The sequence below is a fragment of the Notechis scutatus genome, chromosome 2, assembly GCF_049901735.1.
Source record: "Notechis scutatus isolate UNSWTSFEM ecotype Mainland chromosome 2, rNotScu1.2, whole genome shotgun sequence".
NCBI lineage: Eukaryota > Metazoa > Chordata > Lepidosauria > Squamata > Elapidae > Notechis > Notechis scutatus.
In genome coordinates, this window is record NC_142010.1 from 246,776,670 (window position 1) to 246,800,275 (window position 23,606).

At 38.9% G+C, this 23,606-nt stretch overlaps 1 protein-coding gene across 3 annotated transcripts in view; it reads left to right on the forward strand.

Moving 5' to 3' along the window:
• The window catches only part of FYB1 (FYN binding protein 1), an 85,224-nt gene that overhangs the window by 48,562 nt on the left and 13,056 nt on the right, over window positions 1–23,606 (forward strand). The window contains exons 6-16 of one of the 3 annotated variants that reach the window (XM_087958491.1): window positions 466–506; window positions 1,993–2,110; window positions 4,522–4,678; window positions 6,969–7,113; window positions 7,816–7,838; window positions 9,171–9,234; window positions 10,647–10,784; window positions 12,218–12,249; window positions 15,117–15,186; window positions 15,345–15,459; window positions 18,919–19,081. In XM_087958491.1, coding sequence (XP_087814617.1) covers window positions 466–506; window positions 1,993–2,110; window positions 4,522–4,678; window positions 6,969–7,113; window positions 7,816–7,838; window positions 9,171–9,234; window positions 10,647–10,784; window positions 12,218–12,249; window positions 15,117–15,186; window positions 15,345–15,459; window positions 18,919–19,081 — 1,066 coding nt within the window. Of the gene's footprint in view, window positions 1–465; window positions 507–1,992; window positions 2,111–4,521; window positions 4,679–6,968; window positions 7,114–7,815; window positions 7,839–9,170; window positions 9,235–10,646; window positions 10,785–12,217; window positions 12,250–15,116; window positions 15,460–18,918; window positions 19,082–23,606 lie in introns of those variants that run through there. The other 2 variants (XM_087958489.1, XM_087958490.1) reach the window with 2 other exon arrangements.

The window sequence follows — 23,606 nt, forward strand, 5'->3', positions numbered from 1 at the left end:
TCTCTACTTCTCTTGCCATGGATGATGCTGAAGAGGCACCTCCTTGTTTCCCTTCTACCTTGGGAGGGGAAAAAAGGGGGAATTCACTTCTTTAGCTGAACCTGCCATGACAGCTGGAGAGCTGTTGCCCTCGTCAGGTGTGTAAATATCCCCAGTCCAATTTGAGTATGGAAGGGTGCAGCTGATGAAGCCTCCCACAGATTGACTACAGGAATGCCTGCTAAGCAGCCATTTCCATCCCACTTCTCTTGCCACCATGAAGACTCTCATATCAGGGCATATATATAGGTTGATATAATGGTATATAATGGTATATAAAATTAAAGTTTAGAACATACCAAGAATACTCTGTGTGTGTGTGCGCGTGCATTTGTGAATATATGCATATATGCATACGTATATATATTTTCACTATTCTTAATTTTCAATCAAAACTAAAACTTCTTTTCCTTTTCATAAAATCAGAACAGTGATGGAGAAATGTATGAAGACATAAATGAGATGAGGTATGAAAAAGATATACAAAGTGGGCCTCTGATCATAGTATAATAATCGCAGCTATTATTAAATAATGACCACAATTAAAAGTTATATGCAAAGAGATCCAAAAGAAAATGTAAAGCTCCACTTGAGGCATTCTAGGCATGAATTCTGGCTACCAATGTCCAATATATCCTGATCATCCATGACTTTTCTTTTCCTGCACATTTTAGAGGCTTGTGCTCTGACCATGAATAAGTCAATTTGCTTTTAGCTATATCAATATTTCTTGAATTGCAAAAGGCTAGAAAGAATTTCATTATGAATGCTTTAAATGGGCAAAAGTATAAATGTTCTATTTGACTATTCATTGTGTCCATTTTCAGGCTGCACCATGATTGTTTACCTTTTCTTTAAAAAAAAATCAGGAGATCTGAAATCCGATCCATTGCATCATGTGAAGATTGTCTGCCCTATGCAAGCAGACAATCTGGTCACAATCTGAATGTAGGTTTTGTAGGGGGGTTAGGTCAGGTCAGAATCTCCCATTTACAAGTGGAGGGGAAGGTACTGGGGGAGTGTGTGTAACAGGGTAGAAGGAAGGCTTGCAACTTTAGCAATGGTCTGATAAGAGGCAACTTGGTTTGCAAATGGGGGAAAACCCTGAGAAGTGTTTCAGAAGGGACCCTCTCTGGTTTTCTGGAGACTAAAAAAAGAGGAAAATACTAAGTCTTGCAAGATAGATGTTAGCCCTTCAAGATAGCCCAGACAAAAACCACAACCAGGAGCATCAATACTATTTTTAATGTAAAGTTACATTAAACAGAATATTGCAAAATTCATCCTTCCTTCCTTCTTTTTTGTTAAGCTTTCCTTTCTGAGGGTTTTAACAGCAGCTTTAAAGCTAGCTGGAGAACTTGGCAAATTTATCTCTGAAGTTTGATAGCATAATCAGAAGATATTTTGGGATAACCCAAAAGCAGTTAGGCCTTGGAGTTTGGCTGGTTATAAAATACTGGATTTGATTGACTATCAGGATGATTAAGAAAACAGATTGTTACTCAATTTACTGGTCTTTCCAGTAAATGTGAGGTTGTATACAGGAAACGTTGGTACAAAATCCCCTATTTAGAATATCAAAATAGCAGATGTAAGCAGTAGCAAGATTTATTAACTTCAGTAGATTGGTAGTCAACATCCCCTCATCCCAAACACACACTTCCTATTTTAATAGACATTTTGAAAAACTCTTTCCACTGATGGTAATTTTTTGTTTTCTAAAACGCCCCTCAGAAATGTTGATTTGAGGAAAGAGAGATGGGACATATCACCTGATTCCAAAGATCTTGCTAAGTCTCCCCCTTTCTTAAAAACAATGAGCTGCACCTCAAATAGAACCATAAAATTTAAAAAAAACCTTTGGGGGCAATTCATCAGCAGTATTAAGTCTCCTTATAATAATGTATTATATTATAATATTAAGTATTAAGTCTTCTCCTTCTTATTGTGCAGATTTAAACCACAAGAAGAGGGGAAAAAGAAAGAGAAGGAGGAAAAGAAAAAATCTGATCAAAAGAAAGAACAAAGGGATAAAGATAAAAAGGAGCAAGAACTCAGAAAGAAATTCAAGGTAAAATTTCTTTCAAGAAAGTCATGCAAAGAACTGGAATAAATATATACATTTATTGATCAATGGGTTATGGACACTCCATCACTGGAGGTTTTCAAAAATATATTGGACAACCATTTGACTGTGATGGTATAATGTGTTCTGCCTTGGGCAGGGGGTTGGATTAGAAGACACCCCACCCCAAGGACCCTTCCAGTCTATAATTATATGTTCTGCATTTTTAAAGTTATTAAAATAGCCACTTGATATTTTTACTTAATAGCAAAAGTTAATATTTTAATGCCTGCTTAATCAATTGAGTTAACCAGATTGATAGAAATAGAATTTTGATTTGTACTGTTTTACAGCACTCTCTGAGCAGTTTACAATGTCAGCATATTATCCTTAACAATTTGGGTCCTCATTTTACCAACCTCAGAAGGACAGAAGGCTGAGGAAACCTTGAGCTGGTCAGAATTGAACTCCAGACTGTGGGCAGAGTTAGCTTGCAATACTGCATTGGGTCCTCATTTTACCAACCTCAGAAGGACAGAAGGTTGAGGAAACCTTGAGCTGGTCAGAATTGAACTCCAGACTGTGGGCAGAGTTAGCTTGCAATACTGCATTCTAATCACTGTGCCACGAGGGCTCAGCAGATATTGATAGAGCAATATGATAAACTATAAATAATCAAAAGATACAAGCAGCTAAGAGAGAATGTCTGGAATTTTGAGATCATGTTGTATGTTTTCATAAAATGGCTGTCTTCTGGTAAAGTTGGGTTTGGTCACAAAACCTCTAATTACTACAAAACTTCTAATTAAGGTCCATCAATGAAGTTGATCTTCCCACAACTTCTAGATTTCCAAGATGCTCTCTATTAACTCCATTGACATTTGCTCCTTTTCCACATAAAAGCACTGCCTCCAACCCCAGCAATTTTTATGTTCTGAAAATATTTCTGGAACTTATGTGGCAGCCAAAGGAATTTATGGAAATGAAGGTGACTTTTTAGCATGTTGTTTCTTCATTTATAATTTTAATTAAAAGGATTTAAAGAACCTGGTGGAGACCATGGAATATTTTGTACCATGGGTATCTGATGGCCTTATCACAAGTTATCTAGCAGAAATTGCCATTTCATTTGTTCTTTTGATTTTTGATTCCCTCAAATCACACCCAGATATTAAGTAATAAGTTAATTTACTAATTAAACTTAATTAGTTTAATTGAGTAGTTTAAGTAGTTATGTTAAACTTAACTGGCACATTTTCTTCATTATTTACACCCTTGAAAAATAACAAAACTAGCTCATTCAATAAATAGGTAGACAATAGTTATAGTCTACTGAATCAAATGCTGGATCCTTTTGTCTTTATTATTCTATTGAAGAAGAAGGAGAAACCCAGCATTCTAGGAAGTGCTCCAGATCAATATCTGAATAGAGCCTTATACTTATGTAAGCATGTCAGGTATTTTTGTTTGAAAAAAAAACCCTCTCAATATCCTTGTCATCTCATGCATATTCAAAAGGGAACTGAGTGTCCTTCCACCGCATTCTAAGGAAGGAGGGAAGAACACTACCAAAATTTTGTTCCCACTTGAATTTTCCGCTCAGCTAGTTTAAAAAAAAAACAAAAAACCTTGATTCAGAGGATACAACCAAGTGAGGTTATCAAAGCAGAACTTCTAATCTTCTTCTTGCAGATTTACCACAGGAAAGGGAGAGTGCATAAAACCTATGGGGTGGAGAGTAGGAGTGGAATTTCACCGGTTCAGACCGGTTCTATAGAACTGGTTGTTATGATTCTGTGCGGTTTGGAGAACCGGCAAATTGTGCCCCTGGCTGGCCCCACCCCTCTCTGCCCACCCCTCCCCTCCCTACCCAGTCAGTCCTTAGCGCATGTGTGACATCGCGCGCATGCCCGACATCGCTGACTGCATTCTCCCCTGCCCAGTCACTCCTTAAGGTATTTCTTTCCCCGCCTCCTGACGATCAGCTGTTCCGATGAATTGCTTCACCCAGGAGGCTTCCCTGAGGCCTAGGATGCAAAAAGGGATGTGCGGGGGGGAGGTGGGTCCCCTCTGTGCTCTGTTTTTTGCCTTCTGCCTGGGCCCCAGGGAAGCCTTCTGGGAGCAAAAACGCTCCCCCAGAAGGCTTGCCTGAGGTCCAGGAGGCAAAAAAAAAACACAAAAAACCCGGGGGTGGGGTGCTGCAAAAAAAGCCACGCCCACCTAGCCATGCCCACAGAACTGGTTGTTTAAAAATTTGAATCCCACCCCTGGTGGAGAGGTCTCATTCTCATAACACACACGTTCTAAAATTATACTATTATCTTTAGTATTATCTTTCATGCTACAATTTCGTTTTCTCTTTCTCTCACTCTTTCTAAGTACTAAAGCCTAATTACATATCTTCATCTTTTATGTAGCTAGAAGGTCCCATTGAAGTTATTCACCAGGCACGAGCTTCCACAGACTTTAAAGGAGGAAAGTATGATCTGTCATTCAAACAAGGAGATCTAATTGAAATACTTCGTGTCACAGACAATCCAGAAGGGAAATGGCTGGGAAGATTTAAAGGCTCATGTAGGTATACTGTAATGTGTGGAAATTAAGAGAATTTATGCTAACATAATGATTAAAGAATCTGAATTTTCCCAAGGATTTCTGCATTTGCTTCTGTATGCATTATATTTATTTATGTATTGCATTTGTTTGTTTATTTATTTATTTATTTATTTACTTACTTACTTACTTACTTACTTGGCCATCTTTCTCACACATGGTGACTCTGGGTAGTGTACAATAAAACAAACAAAACTTATTATAAAACCATTTAAAACACATAAATACTTAAACATAAATAAGAACAAGATCTTATCAAAATCAGAATGTTATACATGGCAGCCAAAGGACAGGCTCCCTGCTACCAGATGAACACACACACATTATTAGGGCCTTCAGGAAGGCTGTAAGGGTTGGGGCCAACCTTAACTCATGGCCTTGCCATGGCAGAAACAGTTCATCTTTTGGGTCCTCTCCCTTAACTGAGAGGACCCAAAACATGCCTCTCCTGCCATATCATTGCTGTTCTTGCTCATCCCACTTCTAGAATTGCGAGAAATTCTAACAGCAATAGCAACTTAGAATTATATACCACTTCACAGTGCTTTACAGCCCTCTCTAAGTAGTTTACAGCAGGGGTCCCCAACCACGGTCCCGGACCGGTACCGGTCCGTGGAACAGTTTCTACTGGGCCGCCGGTTTGCTGGGCGCCGCCATCTTGTTTTTGATGAAAAAGTGCTTCCGGTGAGCTTTTCCCGGTAGAAAGCGGCGTTTGGGTGCTGAAAGAATCCTCGCGCCTTAGTTTCATCGGGGGCGGCTTCAAACAAAACTAAGGCGAGGATTCTTTCAGCACGCATGGCAAGGCGAGCCGAGCGACCGTCGCGGAGCCGTTGCGAAGCCCATCGACACAGGTACAAAGGAGGAGTTGAAGGTGGCGGGAGAAGCGGGGACAGCTGGCTGGCCAGTTGCTCGGCTCGCCTTGCCATGCGTGCTGATGCCGGTACCGGGCCGCGGATGATTTTGTGATGCCGGTGCCGGGCAGCGGATGATTTTGTGATGCGGTATCGGGCGCGGCACAAAAAAGGTTGGGGGCCACTGGTTTACAGAGTCAGCATATTGCCTCTGACAATCTGGGTCCTCATTTTACCAAACTTTACTGAAGGACGGAAGGCTGAGTCAACTTTGAGCCTGGTGAGGTTTGAACTGCCAAATTGCAGGCAGGCAGCAGAAGTAGCCTGCAGAACTGCATTCTAACCACTGAGCCACCATGGCTCTTGGTGATATGATTATAAACACTTGAGTTTTGTTGGTAATGAATGATATTGATAGCTTCATCCACCCATCTTAAACATGGACTATAAGCATTCAGAAGGAACAAAAATGCTAGCTCACAAAGACAAGGCAGTTACTCTCAAATCCCTCCCTTTCTCTTCAAGAAGAAATGGTTTGTCCTTCTAAAGCAGGGTGAAACACCTACCCTTCACCTCAGATTTAAGCTAGAATTTGTACAAATCACATATTAATAAAGACACAGTTTCAAAAGTTCTTTATAATTTAGAGAAATAAGAATATGCTACCCAAGAACTGTATTCTTTATTTATATTGATGTGCAAGTTTATATCTAGTTTGGTATTTATTATATTTATACAAATCATAGCTATTATGTGTTGGATGCTTCTTGGGATCTTGGATCAGCTGAACCATCATAGCCTGCGATCTTCTCAAAACTTTTTAATGGGAGATTCTGTTTATAGCGTTCTTAGCAATGTTAATACCTTAACATTAATTTTATTTTTTATCTCCTTTCCTTTCAAGCCAGTACAATGCATAGATTGTAACTCACGTGCTGGGCTTAAGAGGGGCTAGTATGCTAACATTTGGTATTCATAAAATTGTACCTGGACTGTCTGGCTTCAGACTAGAGATGAGAGATTACATAATGGAAAAATATTATGTACAATCTTTATTTGCAAATTAATATAGGAAAGAGAAAGATCCTAATTAAGTTTTTCTTCTGATAAGCTTAATATCCATGTACTATGTCTTATTTATTTCTCTATGGAGAAAACATAAGCCACAGAATCCTGGTACTATCCAAAGTCAGATTTATAATCTCACTGAGGGTAATCTGCAAAACAGAGCAATTATTTTTCTAATTTGGGTAAGTTATCGTCTGCACCTGTTGAATTAGCAGGATACTTCACTACCTCTTTGTTCTGTACAACAATATATTTTGCATGATCATTTTTCAGTTCGTAGATGTATTTTTTTATACTGAAGCAACCATATCACCAAATGATATTTCTTTTAGATGGCTACATTAAAACTACCATGGTGGCAATTGACTACGATACGTTAAAAAGGAAGCCACGGCCTCCCATGCATGTTCAGTCAAAGCACCCAGACAGTGATCAAGAAGTGTACGATGATGTTGGAGACCAGGATAGTATCAGCAGGTATGTCACAGATTTGTGAAAAAGTGATGAACACTACATCTAGACCTAAATACTACCATTAATTTTGTGTAGACCAACCTCTTATGCTGATTCATCTTTCCACATTTTTCGACACTCCCCAACCTGTTTTTTCCTGAGGACTATAACAACTGTACTGGTGCCACTAAATTTTGCTTTTCCCAAAAAATTTGCATATTTTAATTTCAAACGGGTAATAAATGGAAAGCTGACATGCTTTAACATTGCTGTAAAACACATTTTGTCCTTTGAATCCAGATTGTTGCACAGCCTTAGTTTACTTTAAGGAAACATGTTATATCTGACCCAGTCACTAAAACAGCCATTGGCTAGGTTTGCCTAGAACACTATCTATTCTAGAATGTAACCAGCTTTGTGCCAATAAACTGGAATAAAATCATGGATCAATTAAGCATCTGTAAGCATCTTGTACAAATAAAAGTGTTCTGTATAAAATACATCACCCTTGTATTAACCCATGACAGGGTCTTGAAATTCCTAAGATCACTATTGATCCAGAAAATATTGTCATTTTCTCAAGAAACAGTTATACATCTTTTCAGTATAAAAAGAATTAATGAGGGTGATCAACTCTTAACATCACTTTGCATGTATATGGAAATGTATCTGGTTTTCTTTGCATTCAACGTTTTGTTTTTCTTGGTTTGTTTTTTATGGGCAAAGTGGAAGTCAGAGTGCCGTGGGAGGTGAGTTCTCCTTTTTATTAACATTTTGAAATAATAATTATCCCCAGCATTGTATTGTTTTTTTGTGATGCTCTTTTTAACAACGGAAACTAGAACTGATCCATGTGAAGCATAATCTGTATTTCCAATAATGTCTCGAGGCCCCCACATAGATCCTAGAGGCATTCTTGGAAAATAAAATGGTGAGTGGCCATTGTGCAAAGCTTTGTTTATCTTTAGGTATGTGAGGCAATTGTGACTGAACAACCAACTATTGTTGTCCTGAAAAGATTGGAAACCCTTCCGTTTTAGTTTGTTTGTCAGCCATTCCAATAACAGATTTCTACATCTGTTTGAATGTTAGACAAATCAGTGATTTACTTAATAATGATTGACAGAATTAACCCCAATATCTGAATTCACACAAGATTATCAACAATGGATTACCAGTAGTTTAGAATGGGAGCGGCTCCATTTTAAGAAAGTAATCTGAAAATAAGATGATATTGTAATAACATTTCAGCACTTATATTTCAGAGTAAAATGATGACTCAAGTTTATAACAATAGGAAAGTAACTTGTTCATATAAGAAAAAAAATCAATCAACGCATACATTAATGCTCCCTTTACTAAAATGTTTTGCAAATCAAGACTTCTCTCTCTCTGATTTCCTCTTACTGAATACCAAGCAAAGTCAGAAAAGATTGCCCTGTGCTAAATATTCAGGGTAAACACTTTTATTCTTTAAACAATGAGCATAAAATAAAGCCTTAACCATAATCATCATGTTTGTTTTAAAACTAAATAAATTTTAACTTTTTTAACAATAGCTGCAAATGGAGAGGACTGGTAACTACTGAATCTACAAGCTATATTACTCATTTGATCAATCTCTTCCCAGATATTTATTCAATGTGACTTAATCCAGTATCAAATCCCATCCAAGACATTCCATTGCACAGGGGAGAACCAAGGATGTGCTAATTCTTAATGGGCAACAAGATGCCAGCTTAGATTTCATTCCTTTGAAGAACAGCATTCTTTTCAGAGTGGGAATGATGAGATCTATAGGCCAACATGTGTGCAAAGCCCCAGCTTAGATAAGGCTGAAACTGAAGATTTCTTCTGTGAACTAGGATATCTGATCAGTGAGATCTACTTCTGAGTAGAAATGTATTGGATGCATGGTAAATAAACTTAAATGTGTTAGGGTATATGTATTTATATTTTAACTGTTCTGTTGTTATTCTTTGTACTTATGAATTCTTCTTGCTGCAAAATTTGAAACTAAGAGATGAATTGATTAATAAACTCCATTTCTCCCTATTTCTCCCCACAACCCCTTAAAACAGGGTTTCCGCCACCTCCATCAGATGACATTTATGATGGTGTAGAAGATGATGAGATTCCAGAGAAGTAAGTATGAATTATCCATAAAGTGTGATATATAAGATATAAATGGGTTAGGAAATTAACAAGTTACACACTGGGTGAATTTTGCAAGTTGTTGAAAATGAAATTATAGACCTGTTTAACCATAAATTAGTTTCTGAACTCAATCCTATAAAGATTTCCCTCACCAGGTCCCGTGGAATTAATTGACATTACTTCCTATGTATGCAGGTGTAAGACTGGGTTAAAAAGTCATGAATCATATGTGATTCTCTTCTTTGTTATTATTGCTGTTGTCGTCATATTAGTCCATTTCAGGTATTATAGAGCAACTAATCCCAATGTTCCTATATATGGACACTCAAGAACATTACTTAAGTTTCCAAATATATCTTAGTTCAGGGATGTCAAGCTGGCAGCCTGCAGGTCGGATGTGTCATGTGCAGGCCACACCCACCCCAGCTCCACAAAGGGAAAACCATCACAAAATGTCGTGTGACGACAATGTGACGCAGCAAGCTTGACACCCTGTCTTAGTTGATCCACACATTATGTTGGGATCAGAGGTGGTATTCAGCAGGTTCTGACCAGTTCTGAAGAACCAGTAGCAGAAATTATGAGTAGTTCAGAGAACCGGTAGTGGAAATTTTGAGTACTTTGGAGAACCAGCAAATACCACCTCTGACTGGCCCCCACCCCCATCTACTCTCTGCCTTCCATTGAGTCCCAGCTGATCGTCTGGGTCTTCTTTTGTTGCTCTGCACAGGAGAACGGAGCTGGAAATCAGGTTAGCGGGGTGGGGAGGGAATGGGATTTTGCAGTAACCTCCCCCAGGAATGGGGTGGGGAATGGAGATTTTATAGTATCCTTCCTCTGCTACACCCACCAAGCCATGCCCACAGAACCGGTAGTAAACAAATTTGAATCCCACCATTGGTTGGGATGTATACTTTAAACGTTCTAGGCAACTATATTTCATAGAGCAAATTATGGTGTATAACACTGTTAATGCTAATTCTTCCCATAGGAAAGATTATTAAGGTATACTAACCATATTGTTAAACACATGTATTCAGATATATTTGTGTGCATGCACAATAGGCACCCTTCATTAGTTTAGGGTAGGAAATATATGTGTACAGAGAGCAACTTTTTGATTTACCTCTGGGCAGAGCTGCCTAAAGTGTTAACTTTAAATAAATGTTTTTCAAACTCACCAGCTTTAAGATTGTATGGATTTCAATGCCCAGAATTCCCCAGAGAGAATTCCGGGTGTTGAAATCCACACATTTTAAAATTGCCAAAGTTGAAAAACACTGCTCTAAATAATCTGCAAGTAGCTCCCTGAATACATTTATTCAATTAACCCACTAGACCAAAGTACTTGCTAATTTTTTTTTATTCTACTATGTAATAATTGTGTGCGTACTTCAAAGATCTGTGTCACAGGATGAAGAGAAGAGTGACACCTGGTCCAGGGGGCTTTTGAAGATTTTAAAGGGAAAAGATTACCAAAAGAAAAGCATGCGAGAGGCAGCATCCAAAGTCAATGTGACAGAAGATCAGAATTCCTTGTAAGAGACTGCTGTGAAAAGTAACACACGCAAAGCTCACTAAAGCTAATACCACGGATTCATTGATGATTGTGCTCTACTAACCACTTCTCACAGCAGCCTAATAAGCCACAAATCAAACATGCATAAGATAACTCAAGCTATGGAACTACTACTTGACTTTAAAAAGCTGGACCCTATTCTGTCTGTGACTTGATATCTTTTAACTATCATGGTTGTATGTTAGGAGAAGCTGTTTTACTATGAAGCAATGAGAGATGAATAACAAATAACAGTGTTGGAAGGGACCTTATAGGTCATCTAGTCCAATCCCCCACCCAAGCAGGAGATCCTATACTATTTCTGACAAGTCCAGTCTTTTCTTGAAAGCCTCCAGTGATGAAGCACCCACAAGTTGTTCCATTGGTTGATTATTCTCACTGTCAGAAAATTTCTCCTTATTTCTAGATTGAATCTCTCCTTGATCAGTTCCCATTGATATTTCCTTGTCTGTGGAAAATAGGTTGTCCCCCTCACCTCTGTGACAGTCCCTCAAATATTGGAATGCTGCTATCATGTCACCCCTTCGCTAGAATGCCCAGTTCTTGCAACTATTGTTCATGTTTTAGTCTCCAGATCCCTAATCATCTAGATCAGGGGTGTCCAACCTTGGCAACTTTAAGACTTGTGGACTTCAACTCCCAGAATTCCTCAGCCACCTTTGCTGGCTGAGGAATTCTGGGGGTTGAAGTCCACAAGTCTTAAAGTTGCCAAGGTTGGACACCCCTGATCTAGATGGCTTCTACTGAGAACAGATTCAGTGTGCCAATCTAGGTAGCAAAATGAGGAGCGGGCAAATCTGACCTACTGGAATCAAAATTATTGGCCTTGCATAGCTCTAATTCACATTAGCTGGGTTTGCCCAGGAAAACATGCTGGTAGAGTGTGACTCCTAGTGGAACAATAACAGTGTGGATTTCACAGGATTCCACCGCTAAATAGGAAGCATTCATCAGCATGTTCCTCCTTTAATTATATTGTTTTAATAGCAACAGCAACAATAATATATAATACTTTGGAACTGTTTAAAGCCCTTCAAGTTATTTCAGGCCAAGGTATTTATGTCAGAGTGGTATAATAGCTTTAAAAATAGAAATCTAATTATAGCTAAGAAACAAAGCCAAGAAAAGTTCATGTGTGAAATAAGTAGAGGTTCTTGCTATTATAATATTTATAGATGTGTTGTTTAATTATTTGAAGCAAGGATGGATATTTTATGCCCTCTTGATGTTGAACCTACCAACCTTAGTCTGCAGGTTCAATTTCAAAATTTCAAGATACTTGCTTTATAATCAGAAGACCTTTGTATTTAGCCACATATGATTTAAAACTGAGATAATACCAATTCTTCCCTTTCATATATTAATTAAGGTTGTTTCTAAATTTATTTCTAGAAGAAGTCCTTTAGCAAAACAAACAGGGAAGGGTAAGTCGTTGAATGAAATTCTTTGACTGTGGTCGAGTTGAATTAGAACTACTATATCTTGAATGTAGAAATCTGGATAACCGTGAGATGGCAGCAAAGAAATCTAAAAAAAATTGTAGCCTTTTGCTGCCATCTCATGGTTGTGGCCTTTGCCACCTGAATATGGTATCTTCAACTTAGTATTCCTCAAACTTGGCAGCTTTAAGATATGAACTTTATCTCCTTGAATTCCCCAGCCAGCTATGTTTGAGAAACACTGGTTTGATATGTATAAATGTCATAGATACTTTCTTATATGCAATACTTATGGCCTTTTTTTCTTATCCAACTACTGATTAGCATATTGTATTTCCTTCCATCATCTCAGAAGCTTTCCATTAAACAACAGTCAGAAAAGAGTCATTTTGCTTCGGTCAGAAGCCACAGAATGAATTACAGCTCCACCCAGCTTGCATATATAATGGTCCCAGTCCTGGCAGTCTTGTCCTGTTATACAATAATAAAAACAAAAACAATGAAAGCAATAACCTCTGGTTATATCCTTAGGCACCATAAAGTTTGCCTTAAAGCTAGTGGGAAGAGAGAGGCCCACTCCATCAACTTCTCATTCATACTAGTCTCACTCAGTGTTTTTCTTTTTTTCCTTTTGGAAGAGGAAACAGAGAGGAATGGGTCACTCTGCATTCAGCCTAAATCTCTGAGCTGAGTCTGTTAGGTGCATCCTCTTGCTAATATAATACTGTTGTAAGTTTCATCTCATAAAACATTTTAGAATTGTAGAAAAGATGGCCTTGTTCCTCCATGCTGGCCCTGAATGATTTACTTTCTAACTCAATACCCAGTTCAAATTCAGACAATTCCAGAGAACGTCCATCTTAAGGACAAGTCTTAGACACAAATGTACTATTGCTCAAAATGGCAGATGGTGTTCTCCTTCCTCAGGCTGATGAAGTGTTAAGCCACCAAATGCTTTCAAGAACTGCTAAAGCTGTGCGTTTTTAGCCTGTGTTCAGAGGTTCCTGAATTGTGCAGCTTCAGCACTTCCTCAGCTTAAAGAGGGAGAATGCCATCCACCATTTTTAATAAAAGGCAGTTTGTTTGTAAGTGCAAGTTCTGATTTAAAGGCAAATTTGGATTAAAGACAGAATTAGGAAATGGAACTCATTCTTAACCCAGAGACTGCCTGTACAGGTAGTGCTCATTTAGTAACCACAAATGGGACCAGAAACTTGGTCATTAAGGGAAGTGGCTGTTACGTGAAACCGTGACTGTGCTTTAGATTTTACTTCAGCTTTCCTTTGCTTTACAAATCTATGAAGTTTGTAGATGCAAGGATTAGTCACAATTTTACTTTTTTATCATCGTTGTAAGTGTGAAGGCCACTAAATGAGGCAACCGCTAAACAGAGACTATCTGTAACACTTTTAATGTTATATGTAGTTTGAGGCCAGAGACTGTTGAAAGGGACATTTTGGGGTATCTGCAGTGACAACAGAGGTGGTACTGGTCAGGACTGGTCAGAGCAGGTTCTGACCAGTTCTGGAGAACTGGTAGTGGAAATTTTGAGTAGTTCAGAAATAACCAGCAAATATCACCTCTGACTGGCCCCACCCCATCTATTCTCTGCCTGCCAAGTCCCAGATGATATGCTGAGTCTTCTTTTGTTGCCCTGCACAGGAGAACAAAGCAGGTCAGTGGGGTGGAGAGGGAATGGGATTTTGCAGTAACCTTCCCCCTGGAATGGGTTGGGAATGGAGATTTTACAGTATCCTACCCCTGCCATGCCCACCAAGCCATGCCCACCAAACCATGCCACACCCACCAAGCCACACCCACAGAACTGGTAGTAAAAAAATTTGAATCCCACCACTGAGTGACAAGTATAATATTCCTTAGGTAACAAATACTGACAAGCTAGCTTTGTGCTTACGTAATATTCAGTGAATTGTTTTGAAATGTGTTGCTGCTTCCAAGCAATTCCTGGTTTCAGATTCCAATTCAATGAGATTAATAACATCTAGTAACCATTTAGCAGCAAACACAGGGCACAATCCAATTCAGAAATTATATATTAATACATACATACATACATACATACATACATATTTGTTTTCTTAAGTTTTTGCAGGTATTTATATGTATGGTATTCAGCTTTGTTCGGGTATTTTTCCACGTCATTATAGTTGTGCTTTTAAAGTTGTAGCAACGTTTCAGCAGAATCTCATCTGCCATCATCAGGCTTCTGTATAGTGTTCGTTTGTGAGTCAGACTTATCCCAGTCAAAGGCTGGGAAACAGCACAACTATAATGACATGGGAAAATACCTGAACAAAACTGAATACCATATGTATGTATGTATGTATGTATGTATGTATGTATGTATGTATGTATATACACACACACACACACATAAGCCAGTAGTGCCCTGAAATGGCATTAGCTAAGTCTTAATTAATTCAGTCAGAAAGTTTTTAGATTGTTCAACACCTCAACACTGTTAATATAAGAAAGATCACGTAATAGCCTGGTTTATATTTGTCATGGCATATCATAACACACTGTTCACTGTTACAACATATTACTCAATGTACTTGGCCAGGTTTATATGACAAATGTCATGGTAACTTTTGCCTTGTCTAAGCTTTATTTGAATGGCTAAACAATCCAGGAAACAAAAACTGGTTTATTTTTAAACTGCAAACTTCAGTGTGAAGCAAAAATTTAAGACAACATAAAGATTATGTCTTGGTATGGGTTTTGTTTAAATTTGAAGTCCTAATTTATTAGTTTTGTTCAAATTTATCCCCAAACTATATGTATAAGCATAACCTATGATCATTATCTTTTTTTCTTCAAATCTACCTTAGATTCTGGAGACAGTGATGTTTACGATGATGTTGAATCCACTGACTTCCCTCCCCCACCAAAAGAAATTAGGCAAGTTAAAATAAACTAAAAAGTTTGCTTGTTTTCTTTGGTACAGAGTGGGGGCTGGTTGACTTGTTGTATAAACTAGTAAAAATAATTTGCAGCTACCTATAAATATACCAATGTAATACACTGATTTTGTTTTTTTTCCTAATATGTTGTTTTAGCCTCCCAAAAAATATAAAATCTTTCAACTTTGGGAGGGGCAGATCTGATGAACGTGATTCACAGAAGTTTAAAAAAATTGACAAAGAAGAGAAAGATTTTCGAAAAAAATTCAAAGTAAGTATTTGTTTGATTGAGTGTAAATATCAATATGTTAAATGAACATAAATAAACATGAAAGCAATCTTAAACATATCAGGGTGGCATCTGATCATTATATAATTTCCCAGATTCACAAGAGCCCAATAAATATTGACAAGCCCAATAAATACTGAAAAGGGGCCTTGTTTCAACAAGATGCTTATGATTCCTAACTATGCATTTTAGTCCCATACCTAAAACTGGTGAAATGATAAAAGTGTGGATCCAGTGCTTGGAGATTGTCAGGGCTTGGAAGGGAAAGAACCAGAGGTGGTATTCAGCAGGTTCTGACCAGTTCTGGAGAACCAGTAGCGGAAATTTCGAGTAGTTTGGAGAACCAGCAAATACCACCTCTGACTGGAGATTTTACAGTATCCTTCCCTAGCCACTCCCACCAAGCCATGCCCACAGAACCAGTAATAAAAAAAAATTGAACCCCACCACTGGGAAGAACAAGTTTAAACTGAATCCTCCAAGGTAGGATAGCTGTGTTTATTTCTGAGATGAATTCCAGGGTAGGGGGGATTGTCTCTGAAAAGAAATGGCAGGATCAGCAGGTGCTTGGAATATTGTAATGCGCTGTACAAATGAAAGTGGTTAGAAAGGATTTGGAAGTTATAGTTGATACAAAATGCAGGGGCTCAGAGATTGACAGGTGTACCCCCAAAATAGTGATTCCACTATTTAAGGAGTTGCATTGGTTGCAAGTTGGCTTCTGGGTATAATTTAAGATGCTGTATGTCACCTTTAAGGTCCTACATGGATTCAAACGGAGTGATTTACATAGAGTTAAATTTGACAGATAAATATGTTTGACAAATAAAATATCTCAGGAAGTGACTTCTATACTCATCTGCCTCTGCAACTCAAAACGAATTGAGTTGATTCCCTCCAAATCCTTTCTATACACAAATGCCATTTGTGTTGTGCAAACCTAGCTGTTATGGCTCGCATGGCAGTGAATATTTCACATGACCCATAATTTCGGGTCTCTCATTTTCTCTCTCTCTCTCTCAAGTTATAATAATCTTCTTTTTATAATCTATTCTATTCTAATCATCAACATCAGAAATCAGAAGTAACGTTTTACTCAAAAAGTTCATTTTCATTGAATCGAGTGGAGTTCATTTTCTGATAGTAATAGGTTTAGTTAGATGCTTTAAGATCTTAATTCATAAAAGCTTACCAAAAAGCATTTCAAAAAAACTTCCTTGGAGAATAATTACTCTTCTTTCGTTCCCCTGGGAAAAAAATGTGAAAGTAGTATATTTCCCCATTGAAAACACTGTTAGCACAGCATTTTGTAGGTCTGATAGCAAGAGGAAGTCATTTGGTAGTCTCAGGGGAGTGTTCAAGCCTTGATCCAGAGGAAATGCAAGTCTCTGAAGAACATGATGTGTTGTGTGGTTTGAAATTGTCTGTGAATCAAAAAATTTAAAAAGGATGCAATTTTGTCGGGTATTACTACACAATGCTTTCCTCACTCACCTATCCACTGCCGCTGCTCTTCTGAATGTGTAAAACCCAGTACACAGGGGTGGGATTCTACCAGTTCACACCTATTCGCTAGAACCGGTTGTTACCATTCTAAGCAGTTAAGAGAACTGGTTGTTAGAAGAAATTACTGGCCTAATCCTGTAAGGAAGGCAGGAAGGAAACATTCTGGTGTTGCTTACAGAAACTGCCTCTCCGTTAACCCTCATTACATTCTTGGCAGGACTAGACTTCCTGTCTCAGAAATTCTCTGGAGTTTTTTTCCCCTCCTTTGCTGGTACTTTGCTTGTGTGGAGTGACCATTCAAAGTTACAATGGCACTGAAAAAAGTGAATTATGACTGTTTTTCACACTTACAACTGTTGCAGCTTCCCCACAGTCATGAGAGGCCTGGCGAGGTGATACATGCCTCAATGTGAGTGATATTGAGTTGGCCACGTGCAGCCAATAACATGACCACCAAGCCACATCCACCCAGTCACATGACCACCAAACAATGCCCACCAACTAAGCCACGCCCACAGAACCGGTTGTTAAAAAATTTGAATCCCACCCCTGCCAGTACACATAGGACTGCATTACATGACTGATTAATTAAAGAAGTCCTCTGATAAATCAGACTAAAGATTAACTATTTTAGTTTCTTTTTCTACCTTGGTGAAACGAAAAACCTCTGAAAGGGTCACCAGAAGAATAGCAGGGCATTAGGAACTTTCCACTCATGTTCCTTAGTGACTGGTCTAGAGACTTAAACTGCATCTCATATTGGAAGTAAAATATTACCATCCTGACTACTAGTTTTAGATATACCTTATTCTCGCAGTATCTCTTTTAAGGCCATCTTACATAGTGGATGTCATCATGTCACATTGCAAATTTCATAGTTTAATTATATTGTTGTTGTTGTTATTCGCGTCTGACGTATCCCGACCCCATGGACAATGTTCCTCCAGGCCTTCCTTCCTCTACCATCCCCCAGAGTCCATTTAAGCTCACACCGACTGCTTCAGGAACTCCATCCAGCCACCTCATTCTCTGTCGTCCCTTTCTTCTTTTGCCCTCAATCGTTCAGATTAATTATACTCATTGTATCATTGTAAATTAAAAAGAATTCTTTTGTCTATCCTAAATCTCCTGGATGACCCTTAGAAGTTTACTCATAATCTCAGATTCCTTTTCTCACACTATGTATATTGTGGATATGGTCTTCAGTTAGGGTCTCCTTTTATTATTATTTTTTCCCTCAGCTAAGAAACCCTCAAATTTGCACTGTTTTCTCACAGATGAATTGTTCTAAAATTTGGATTGTGCCAACACTGTAATGTGTTTTTAGAGAGTGTAATTGTATATGGGAAAGACCTTGGGAGACTGGGCAAAGAGACACCAAGGGAATGATCAAGTAAGAGTCAGCATAGCCCACAACCCTTATAGTGGTTGGGACAAAAAACTCAGAAGAGACTCTCCCTAATTTCTTTAGCTGTAAATGATGTGGGGGGAGAGAATTTTACTTTCAGACTTGTAAGATTCTATCAATGAAGTTTTACAATAAAGTAGAATTACAGTAGCTCATCTAGTTGTGATTCCTATCTGCTTTAGCCCGTGAAGCTGACAGGTACAGAAAACTCTGTGGTCTCAGGAATGGGATGGAGAAGCAACAGATGGGCCACTGACTTACTGCTCAACTGGAATAGTGTTCTAATATAGATCCTATCCAGTCCCTTGCCTGGATCATCAGACGAGAAGAATAGTTGAACAAAGATCAGTTACTATCTAATCAAATTGTCTGGTACTGTATGCTTTGAGAGGGGAAGTCAAAAGAATATCAGGCAATAGCCTAATCTTCCAACAAGATTACATTTTATTCAACTGTATACGAAGTCAAAAGTATCATTTCAATTGATGTTTAATTTTTCTTTACAAATAATTATTTTATTTCCACAGTATGAAGGTGATATTCGAGTTCTTTACACTACTACCATATCTAAAGCACCATCCCCAAAGAAAAGAGGTTCCAAAGATTTGCAAGTCAAGCCAGGAGAACTGGTTGAGGTTATTCAAGATGTGGATGATACTAAAGTGCTTTGTAGGAATGAAGAAGGAAAATGTAAGTACTAACACAGAATGGAAGAAAATAAGTTATGAAAACCAGAAGTGGTCACTGTAGCCATCCAAATATTGTTGAACTCCAACTTCCATCAGCCTTAATGCTTATGGCCAAACATAAGAAATGATGGGACTCATAATCCAATAACAGTCAAAGGGCAATAAAAGTATACAGGAACTTTGTACATTCAAGATCATTGTGGGCCATACAGGCATTACTAGCAATAGCTCAAAAGTTTTTCAGATTAATTACAGAACATAATTATTTTGAACACTGCTGAATATTTTTTATTTAATAAATAATATGTCCTTACTAAGCTCCTATTGCTGTTTTTCCATTGAGACTAATCTATTGATGGTTAAAATAAACACCTCCTTTCTAAAAAGAAAAATTGGTTTCAGAGAATATTCATCTATATCTGGAGGGAAGGGCTGGGTTTATATGTTACACTAAGCCACAGCTTGTTTAACCAGGTCTTGTTCATTAAACTCTAATTGGAAAGTTGTATTATAATTATAAGCCAAGCTTTATAAAGTACATTGATTCAATGCCCAGGGCCAAGCCCAGGGGTGGGATTCTATTGGTTCGGCTTGGTTCAGGTGAACTGGTTCGTTCTGACAATCAGCCGTTGGGCCCGGCTGCCCACCCTGGTTCTAGTCTGTGTTTTATTTCTGGGTTTTCCAGCTCAGTTGATCTGCGTGGCCCAGGAGATTGCTGCACATCAGCTGTTTTACACACAGGGCTTGCAGCAAAAGGTGGGTTGTAAATGCTGCGTGCGCATGTGAAGCGCACGCTCACCAAACCAGTTGTTACACTGGTTGAATCCCACCCCTGGCCAAGCCAAACACATCCCATTATTCACTTAGCGTGATTCCTGAATCTAGATATTTATGTAGTTCTTAGCCACAAATTTGGGGAATTGTTAGGTTCTTGGCCAGCACCAGCCCGAATACAATTTTTAATACCGTGCTAGCAGTAGTAGCTGTTTTGTGTTGGGGAAAAAAGAAATTTGCCTATATATTTGTGTGAGCATTCCTCTAAGCCAAACAGTAAAGATAGCAAAGTCAGTTATAAGAGAAAGTAGATTTATTTAAGGCAATTGTTGAAGTGTGACTGATGGTACTTTTACAGTGGGGTGTCCGCGTGACTTTTGCTTGACAAAGACTTTTTTGTTTCCATTACTATGTTCAAATAGAAGATTTACAGGAACAAGGAAAAAAATAGAACTACTGTATTTACAGTAGTCTGTTCAAACTTCCAGTACAAAGTTTCTTCCTCCTTCCTGTCTCTCACTAAAAGCTCTAACTTTATCTACCTCTTTCCCAGAGCTATTTGCTTAGTTGCTTAGTCACCAACTCCCCCAGCTCCTCCCAATTTGGGGCTTCCTCCAGATCCCCACATGACCTTCTACAGGCAGCCACCGCTCTCTCTATCTCCATTGCTCTTAGGGTTTGGTAAAACACATCCCTTTGTCCAGGTTTTGGCTTCTCTTTTCCCAACCAACATTTTTAAACCCCCCCCCCTCTCTCTGGGGCAGATAATTGGTCAGAACCTTCCCAGTGATATCTCATTCCAGCAGTGGTGGTATGCTACCGGTTTGGCCTGGTTCGACCTGATATGGCCAATCTGGTAGCAAAAATTGCTACTGGTTGGACTGAACCAGTAGTAAAAAAAAACAACCCTCCGGCAATCATCTGAGAGGAGAAAGTAGAGAAAAGTGCAGGATCAACCTTCCCACCTGCCCCTGCGCTTTTCTCTTCCTTATTCTCTCGGCTGATTGGCACTACAGGCCTCAGCTGGTGTTTGGAAAGCTGCACGCCACATTAGGTGATTGCACATGTAATCACCGAACCGGTTGTGGAACAGGTAGGATCCCACTGGTGCATTCCAGCCACCAACTTCCCATAGGGTCTCTCCAAAGGTTCTCTCTCTGTCTTGATACTAGAAAACAGCCAGCTTCAAACATGGCAATGTATTCCTCCACAACTAAGAAGGTCAGGTCTTTAGACTCCCCCACTTTCAACACTAAGCTTGGCCAATAAAAATATTACCTCCACCTGCCTCACAAGAGTCCTGATTAGCAGCAAGGCAGCTCATCTGTTTCCGTGACAGCACAGCTACAACTCAAGGCCATACCTGAACCTCTCTCCGTCTTTTTCTTTCTTTCTTTCTTTTTTTTTCTTTCTTTCTTTCTTTCTTTCTTTCTTTCTTTCTTTCTTTCTTTCTTTCTTTCTTTCTTTCTTTCTTTCTTTCTTCTTTCTTTCTTTCTTTCTTTCTTTCTTTCCCAGCACCAGCAGCCAGCCTGCCCAAACAAACCATATTCCACAGCTAATATATGATAAAGAGGAGAGGTTCTTGCTGCTCTCTGAGCTTGGTTATTGTTGTTGTTGTTGTTGTTGTTGCGGATGTTTCATTACCCAAAGTAGTTAATATCATCAGTGCTAGTAAATAGTTGGGTTTGTTCTGAGATTATATTCTAATGCAGGGATGTCAAACTCACAGCCCGTAGGCTGGATGCGTCATGTGCTGGCCCCACCCCTGCCCGGTTTAGAGAAGGGGGAAAAAGTCCCAATATGTCACGTGATGATGCCATGACAACGTGAGTTTGACAGCCCTGTTCTAGTGGCTTGCCCTATCTGTATTGGTAGGCATAGTCTTGGAGATACTTTTGTTGGGCTGTTTACTGTTAGATTGTTTGGCAGTATTTTGATTGGGGTTTACTTTTGTTGTTGTTTACTTTTTGACTGTTAGTCAGATGTTAGTCTTGGAGTTAATTTATGCTCATCTGGGTGTTGAATAGTTGTGGGGAGATGTGTGATGACCCAGGTTGGGGATACAAAATAAATACAGTCACAAAAACCCAGTGAAGCCCCTTTTATTCCTTCACTTTGCTTCCAAGCTCCAAATGTCCTTGACAGAAGACAAAAAACTCTCACACAAGCAGTTACAAGAAGGAGGGAAAAAATAACACAAACCAGGCAAGATAAGGGCTGAAGGATGTCCACAGATAACAGAACATACACTGGAAAGGACGCCAAACTCAGAGAGGAACCATAAACTAGAGATATTTCCACGCTTTGTTTCCACCGTTCGCCTGTACACATGTCTGTCCTTTTATTCAGTTGTCACAGCTTCAGCCCATGAAGAGGATCAAGGCCCTCTCCTCCTGAGTAGACCACGCCTCTCCCCTATCCTCTCCTCCCTGTATGCCCTAGGATGGAGAGGAGATAGGCCTGGGTCCTTCTCTGACTGCCCAGCCGGCCTCTGCCCTTCCCCGGCCTCCTCCACAACCTCCAGAGCCACACTTCCACTCCCTGTCGGCTGTTCCTCCTCTCCCTCAGAGTCAGTCTCCACCAGCAGCATGACAAGATGTTTTGGTCTTTTTGTTCCCATTTTGGCTTGTTGCATAGTATGTAGATGTTGTTTCTTTCTGTGTATCTAGATTTCATGTATACATGCTCTGGAACAAAGGCAGAAGGAAGACTCTGAGATTAGCAGTCTCAGAAGACAAAAGATTGGTTAAAGTGAAAGACAAGGGGACACTGAGTGAATTCATAACTCTCTGTCTACACCCCAACACTCCACATGGTCAGAAGGAATTGAAGAGTCAGTGCCACTAACTCATACACTTTCAGTGCAGTAACAGTATAACAGAGTTGGAAGGGACCTTAGAGGTCTTCTAGTCCAACCCCCTACTCAAACAGGAGACCCTACATCATTCTGGATAAATGGTGTTAAGCCTGGATTCCCCAACGGGTGTTAAGGAAAACAAACTAAACAGAACGTGCAGCGAAGTCAGGTAAATGTGTGAGATAAGTTTTCTAGTTAACACGCAGTAAAAATACAGATACGCTTGTGCTATCAAAAATATAGTTTATTCCATTTAAGAATTATAGCATAGTCATATAAACGGTCCATTAGTCATATATCAATTTCAGTCAATTCTTGTCGGGGATACTCTATTTGCAAAGTCCGTGTTGAATAGCCAATGTCAGTACACTTACAATAAATCAGTCCAATCTTATCTTCTCTCCGTTGAGAAATATCAACACTCCTTGTTCTCTCCCCTTTCCAGCAAGAACGCAGTCATCAATCCATCAAGTAATTAGGGATCAGTAAGCCAGAGAGAGCTGAAATTGCCTCGCTTCTTATATAGTGCTTTTACAACCACACCCTTAATTACATTCTTGCTGTTAAAGTTACACACACTTTAACTAACAAACCATGATACCATGTTTATTATTTTTACCCAAACCAGTTAGGGTAAACAATGTTATCCCTAACAAATGGCTGCCCAGTCTTTTCATAAAGACCTCCAGTGATGATAGAGCTCCCACAATTTCTGGAGTATTGTGCTGCTTGGCTAATATCAAGGATTTGAAAAATAAACATACTTAAGCAATGTTAATGAATGCACTCAGGGGAAATCTTTATTTTATTTTATTTATTTATTTATATTTGTCAATTGCTTACAAGATAATAGGTATAAGTAAAAACATAGTTATGAATACATGGATACATATAA